The sequence below is a fragment of the Coptis chinensis genome, chromosome 2 (assembly GCF_015680905.1).
Source record: "Coptis chinensis isolate HL-2020 chromosome 2, ASM1568090v1, whole genome shotgun sequence".
Taxonomy (NCBI): domain Eukaryota; kingdom Viridiplantae; phylum Streptophyta; class Magnoliopsida; order Ranunculales; family Ranunculaceae; genus Coptis; species Coptis chinensis.
Genome location: NC_141457.1, coordinates 10,838,066 through 10,845,461, shown reverse-complemented (window position 1 = coordinate 10,845,461; position 7,396 = coordinate 10,838,066). Strand labels below are relative to the sequence as shown.

The following is a 7,396-nucleotide window of genomic DNA, read 5'->3' as shown; positions in this document are numbered from 1 at the left end:
GCTCTAGAAAAATCAGCTCCCACCACAGTCCAACATGATTTGAAGAAAAATGAGTTATAGTCGTCAGGCCAGGGGACTTGTTGTCATTCATGGAGAATAGGCTAGCCTTAATCTCCTCGTCACTGATATCTGATTCTAGAAGGGTAGCATCAACAGTTGTTATTGTGTTATACAAGAAAAGATCATTTATGTGTTGTTCTTCACTGGTTGGAGAAGCTTCATGTCCCATTAATGACTTGAATTAATCGACAAAAACCCCTGAGAGTGCTTAGGAGTTATCATGTTCTTGTCCATTTTGGTCAGTCATGGACCCAATTTTCCTTGCTGTTTTCTTCTCTCTAATCATATCATGGAAATAGGTATTGTTTCTATCCCCATATTTTAACAATAGGCGGTCGGGTTAGGTTTCGGATCTTACGCCTCCATTCTTGCTAGTAGATTGTAATTGGTTCTAGCCTCCTTCTCCTTATGATATATTGCTAAATCATTGGGAGAGTTGTGGAGAGTAGTTTGTAAGAGGATCAGCTCACTCTTAGCTTGTTCCACTTGAGCATGTAGATTTGAAAAATGCCTTCTTGATCACTACTTAAATGAACTCTTAAGCTCCGGTTTAGAGACCAGAATAGAGAGAGGATTGCCATAGACATGTAAGGGCCATGCTTGTAGAAGAGGCATTAAAATCTGGATGCAGCTTCCAGGCATTGGAAAATCTGAATGGGAAAGTTTTTTTTATTTTCTCCTTCCAACTAAGAATAATGAGAGAGTGGTCGGATACCAGTGGTGGTGCAAAAGCAGACGGCGATTAATGCGGGTGGTCTAAAAACCAATTGTTGTTGATAGGAAGTCTGTCGAGCTTTGAGCATTTCCTAGATAAGCCATCAGCATTGTTGCTCCATGTAAAGTAGAAACAGAATAGGAATGATCAAACAAGCCTCCTTGATTCAGATTAATCGAGAAAGTTGATCCAACTCCCCTAGGGTGAGGGCAGTCATAGCTGACCCTTTCTCCCAAGAACAAAATATTATTAAAGTCTGCAACTACACAACAAGGGGAGTTAGAAGGGTAGAAGTGCAGTAAATCCATCCACAACGTTTGTCTTAAACTGAATTCATTTGAGGCATATACCACAGTACACAAAAATTGCTTCTTCGAGCTTAGCATTTCCACATTACAATGTAGAAACTGATCTGATTCAAAGAGCTTAGTGCCATTGAGTAAGCGAGGGGTCCCAGAGAATCCATATTCTTCCACTATTGTCACTTGGATAATTATTCAAAAGTTCCAGCCGGGGAGCACAAAGGTTTTAATGTAATCAACCTTTTGTCCGCCTTCACCTTAGTTTCTAGTAGACTAAAAAGCTTGAGCTTTTTATTCTTATCTTGTTTTGTTTATTTCCCGAGCTTTATGGGAGTCGTTAAGGCCCCTCACATTTCCAAATCCCATCCTCATGATTACTTGTTAGGGAATTATTACCTGACCCCTTAGGCCCACCAACCCCCTTAGGAGGACCTGAGTTCTTGTTATTAGGGCCATTGTTCTGAGAACCCTTGGGAGGAGCCTTGTTCTGAGGACCCTTATACGGATCTGTTTTGACACTTGTTAGGGCCCTTTTTTTTAGTGCCAAGAGTACCACCAGTAGGTTTAGCACGTGGATTTGTTGCTTGTTCCTTGCGTTTGGCCCTTGGTAGGTGGGTTGTTGGGGTGCTAAGTGTGTTAGGAGGCAGAAAAGAATTTGAGTACCACTTTCTATGATATATACCTTTCCTATGTTTCAAGTTGAATATTCTTTTTGAAATCATACTAATATTATATATGTTGATGTATTTATCTAGAAAATGTCTTCAATGCTTCCAAGCAAGAACTGGATGAAAGCACCGACTTCGTCTACTGAATACCTTCGAGGTGTTAAATCATTCATCCAGTTCACACAAGAGAAATTAGGAAAGGAACTTGACTGGTATTGTTGTCCTTGTGCTAATTGTCGTAATTTAGGGGGGAAGTCAACAGCAAAAGATATTGCTGAGCATCTTATCTGTGATGGTATAGATGAGACATATACATCATGGATACATCATGGAGAGCCATCTTCCAGAAGTAGTAACTATGTTGAAGCTCCTACTAGTTCTTCTACTAGGGGTCCTAAAAATATGTTGCCAAGGATGGAAGAGATGGTCAATGACACATTTGAACGAAGTCATCCTGTTGACTTAGATGCATGTCTTAACGAAGTTGATGATGGAGATGATGATGGAGATTCACCCAATGCCATACCGCAGGATGTTCAATACGACAAGTTGATAGAGGATGCTTTAAAACCAATATATCCATCATGTCAGGGTGAAGATTCGAAATTATCGATGACGATTGAGTTGTTGAGCATGAAGGCTAAACACAAGTGGTCTAATAGTAGCTTCAGAGAGTTGCTGCAATTCCTTAAAAAGACTCTACCAGAAGAGAATACACTACCTGAGAAGACCTATGCTGCTAAGAACTTGATCAAACCTCTTCGCATGAAGTGTGAAATTATTGATGCATGCCCAAATGACTGTATTATATACTGGGGTGACAAATATAAAGATTTGATTAGTTGTCCCACTTGTGGTAAAAACATATGGCAACCAGTGAACCCGTTAAAACCGAAGGCTAAGATTAAACCATGGAAGAAGCTAAGGTATTTCCCTTTGACCGAGAGATTGCAAAAGATGTATAGCATACCATGGATTGCAGAGAATATGAAATGGCATGCAAATGCAGTTTCTGACCAACGCTATATGCGTCATCCTGTTGATTCTTCCATGTGGAACTCAATTAATCTTAAATGGCCTCGAGTTTGTCTTGCGAGCCACCTAAATGTTAGACTGGGGATTGCAACAGATGGATTTAATCCATTCGGGAACAAAAGCAGCACTTATAGTTGCTAGCCTGTTATGATTACTCCATACAATCTGCCTCCATCATTGTGTATGCGGAAAGAGTTTACTATGTTGACACTTCTAATTCCTGGTTCAAGTAGCCCAGGGGATAATATCGACGTGTTCTTGCAGCCTTTAATCGAAGAGCTACAACAGTTATGGGGTGCTGGAGTTGAATCATATGAGTACCATGCTAAAGAGACATTTACTATGAAGGCAATTTGCTTGTGGGCGATACACGATTTTCCTGCGTTTCACCATCTTTCTGGACGTAAAACGGCAGGAAGGTATGCATGTCCTATTTGTAGTGAAGATACAGATTCTACTTGGCTGAAGCATGGAAAAAAGTTTGCTTATATGGGTCATCGAAAGTTCCTAGCAGACCCGAATCATCGCTTTAGAGTCCAGAAGGCACAATTTAATGGCAAAGTAGAACATGGTAAGTTACTCTATTCGTTTTAAAGGGTTCTCAAGTAAAAATTAAAATGAGTCAAATTCAGAACAAGTTTGGTAAGGTGTCGGATACACCGGAAGGAAGGAAGAAGAAGAGAAAAAGGACTAAAGAACTAGAAAATTCAGCATTTTCAAAGGATTCTATCTTCTTTACATTGCCGTATTGGGAGGTATTTCTAACATTTGTGTAGTAGTATATCATGGAACTTTATGTATACATATCCATATATTCACTTATATATTTAATTCCTACAGCATCTGCCTATTTGCCACAATCTAGATGTGATGCACATGGAAAAAAATGTTGCGAAAATTCTGTTTGCAACAATCATGGGTACAGGTAAGAGTAAGGATGGACTCGAAGCCCGTTTGGACCTTAAGGCTAGGAAGATAAAGAAACACTTGTGGCCGGTAATGAAGAATGACAAATGGTCTTATCCAATAGGTGCTTTTTCTCTTTCTCGGCAAGAGAAAGTTTTGATTTGTAGAACTTTGCACCAACTGAAGGTTCCTGTTGGATATAGTGGAAATTGGAAACATAATGTGGACTTGGAAGACTTTCAACTCAAGAACCTAAAATCGCATGACTATCACATCCTTTTACAGCATTTATTGCCTGTGTTATTGATGCATCTATTAAAAAAACACAAGCCATTACGTGAAGCTATTCGCCAATTGTCTTTATTCTTTAACGTCCTATGCTCCAAAGTTATTTGTCGTGCAAAGCTTTCAACCATGAGGATACGCATTGTGGAAACTTTGTGTGTCTTTGAAAAATACTTCCCGCCTTCATTTTTTGTTTCAATGATACACCTTGTTGTGCACTTAGCGGAAGAGGCACAAATTTGCGAACCTGTTAGATATAGGTGGATGTATCCGTTTGAGAGGTGAGTAAAGTTCACAATATTCATTTTTTGTGATTAGTATGTCATTTTGTATTAATTAATGACACATGCACAGGATGATGAAGACTTATAAAAGGTATGTGACCAATCAAACTTTTGTAGAGGGTTGCATTCAAGAGCAATACCTTGTGGAAGAGGCGATGATGTACTGCATGGAGTACATTCATGATGGCAACTTGGGAAGTCATAAGAATGGGAGAAGGGTGATCATGAATGAGGATATCGAAAGTGCACACCCTTTGGATAAAAAGGGAAAGCAATACGTTCTTCCAAATGTAGAGTATCAACAAGTTCGCAAGTGGGTTTTGACGCATTCTCCAAAAAATGTTGAGTGGGAAGAGTAAGTCATGCATTTACCACTGTTTTGGTAGTCAATACTTGAGTTATACATGTCAATTATCCTGAATTTTTATTATTTTCACAGGAAGTACCAAGTATACCTCCAAAGTCATAAATCAAGGGGTAAAAGTTGTAGGGGCAGTCAAGCAAAAGCGTTGGATTACATTCCTTGGTTAAGACTACAGCTACAAAATGAAGAAGAATATGTTTTCAAGAAGATTGTTGATGGTCCATCTTTTACAGCGATGTCATATAATAGATACATAAAAGTTTAACGGGTATGCTTTTTATACATCAGATTCTGAATCAACGACAACAACACAGAATAGTGGGGTCTCAATGAGAGCTGTGACTAGTTTTAGGGCAAGTGCCAAGGATAGGAATCTTGTTGATGATGAAGTCACTTACTATGGAGTTGTCAAAAGAATTCTTGAACTTGATTATGTAGAATTCAAAAAAACTGTGTTCTACTGTGATTGGGTGCAAATTTAGGATAAAACAAATGGTTGCATAGTTGATCCGGATACAAACTTGGTATTTGTAAATCTTGGGAGGTTCATGAGGAATACAAGTGAAGTTGATGAGTCCTTTATTCTCGCTTCTGAAGCTAAACAAGTCTTTTATTGCAGGGATTTAAGTAGAGATAATTGGCATGTTGTCTTGGATGCTCCAAAGAGGTTAAGTCAAGAGATAGATGCTTACGAAGACCCACTGGTCTTTGAGGCTAGAACAAGAGTTAATGATTCTTCGTCAACAACTTTACTTGAGGACGTTCTAGAAGTTGTCGAAGACTAATTTTAATCTTAAAACATCAAGTTATAAGTGTAATCCTCCATGTTAGGAAACTTATCAATATATTATTGACTTGGTTATTTTTCAACTGCTTTTTTTTTTAATCTTCTTCTTTAAATACTAGACAAGGGGTCTGTTTAGGATCAAGGAATAATCTTTTTTTTTTAATTAAGTATCTTTTGTTTCTCCTCATATTTCAAATTCTCAGCATGGTATAGGTGAGTTACATAGTGGTTTTTTTTCTAATTTTTTTTTCTTTGAATGGTGCAATATATGATGAGTTTAATTCCGTGCTTTGTATGATGAGTTTAATTCTGTCACCTTAAATGTATGATGCAGATGTTTAATTATGTCGCTTTAGATTTGAGCCATTTTGTTGAACTCTATATTTAGGTAAAAAGAAGTCATGTCAGAAGCATCTGAAGCAAGTGGATTTGAGGCAAATGAATCTGAAGCAAGTGGCTCCGAAGCAAGTGAGACGAGGACGAAACCAAAAGGTAAAGTAATAAGTTTGATTTGATTATTGGTTACTTAATTGGCGTTGTGACCAAAGTTCATTTAGGACATCATTAGTGCTATTATGGAGGGAGGAAGAATAAGTTCTGAACATAGATGTTTACAAAGTCTAGATATCACGCATCATGTGTCACGAAAGGTATTAATAATACACTTTTGCTCTCTATGAGGACACACCTTGAGACTTCTTTAACATCTAAGTTTATTTTCATTTGAATCCTCTTGGTGAAGTTTTCTTCTATTATATGTGTAATCAACTTTAAATGCTAGTTTATCACATAAAGAAAATAAATGTGAATTTAAAAATATACACCTAGGGTTCAATTAGGTACAATCTAGACCATTTCTGTTGTTCAACCAATTAGGTACTCTGCTACTGAGTAGTAGAAGCAATAATCCTTGAAAGAGAGCACAAGATGGGTTTGGGATCCCTCCATAACCTTCATCAGAGTGGCTTGAGGCCTTCAGCCTTTAATAATTTCTCTAGTTTCTTGTAAATGATAGATTGGTACTATTCATGCGTGTGGTTGACTATGGATCCGGAGTGGGGTTGGGTAGGTTGATGATGAGATTTAGATTTGGGTTTGGCTTGGGTAAACAGTAGCTATGGGCTGAAGATTTGGATCCACCATATAAGCATGTTGTTATGATCTACAATAGTGGGCAGGCCCACGTGTTTAAGATGCTTTTTTGGTATCATCTAGGCCCATGTGTAAAGGGGATTGTCATCTGTGGAGGAGCTGCCCTTGTGAATGACACATGGGCAAGCTTTGGGTTTTGATTGGAGCAGTGTCGCAACTCCATCGAACGATGCTTCATGGTGGTTCCTTACAGCCGGTAGTAGCATTTTTCGGGGTGGAGGTCCAAAACAATAGTCCGTTCATATTGGATAGGGGGTGGCGGACATGACCGTGAGTTCATTTTCTCGATCAGAACCATCCTCCCTGTTAAGAACCCATCCGATAATTCAGGGACAGCAAGTATAGAATTCTCCTCGACATGCCAAAATACTTCGTCTATTTTTTTTTTTGGAACTAGACTAACTGGACAGGCAGACACCTTTGGTAAGTATAACAATAACAACAGATTAAATCATCTTATCACCCAATGTTCACTTATTGGATGCTAGTGGGAGTATGAGACTCAACTCTAGTTAGACTCATATCACTTGTCCAACTGAAGTTTCCCTGCCCATGTGCTCTTATTTGTTGCTCTCTCGTGCTCTGTATGTTCAGAAGCTTCTCCTTCAGAACAGCTCGAAACTTCCACGTCCAATCCCGTACGTTGTTGCTGTGAAATATTGCTCTACATCTCGCTGCAGTTTCACAAGCGTATTTTGGCTTCTTGTGGCTACTTCCAGTGCTATTGTGTCTACTGCCTTCCTTTCATTACCATCGATTCCCAAAGCAATATCCAATGCTTGACCTCAAACTTGCATTCTTCTCGGTTTTCAAATCCGAAGTTTTCTTGGCCTGAGCT

The 7,396-nt window shown here is 38.8% G+C and overlaps 1 protein-coding gene across 1 annotated transcript; it reads left to right on the top strand.

Annotated features, from left to right (window-relative positions):
• Nucleotides 1-1,835: 1,835 nt before the first annotated feature.
• Nucleotides 1,836-2,921, top strand: LOC147514848 (uncharacterized). Its single transcript, XM_086592709.1, has one exon. The coding sequence runs from the start codon at nt 1,836-1,838 to the stop codon at nt 2,919-2,921; it is 1,086 nt and encodes a 361-aa protein (XP_086448835.1).
• Nucleotides 2,922-7,396: the final 4,475 nt, after the last annotated feature.

What these genes read in the sequence shown, in the direction of transcription:
- LOC147514848 (XM_086592709.1), top strand. Translation starts at nt 1,836, where the DNA reads ATGTCTTCAATGCTTCCAAGCAAGAACTGGATGAAAGCACCGACTTCG.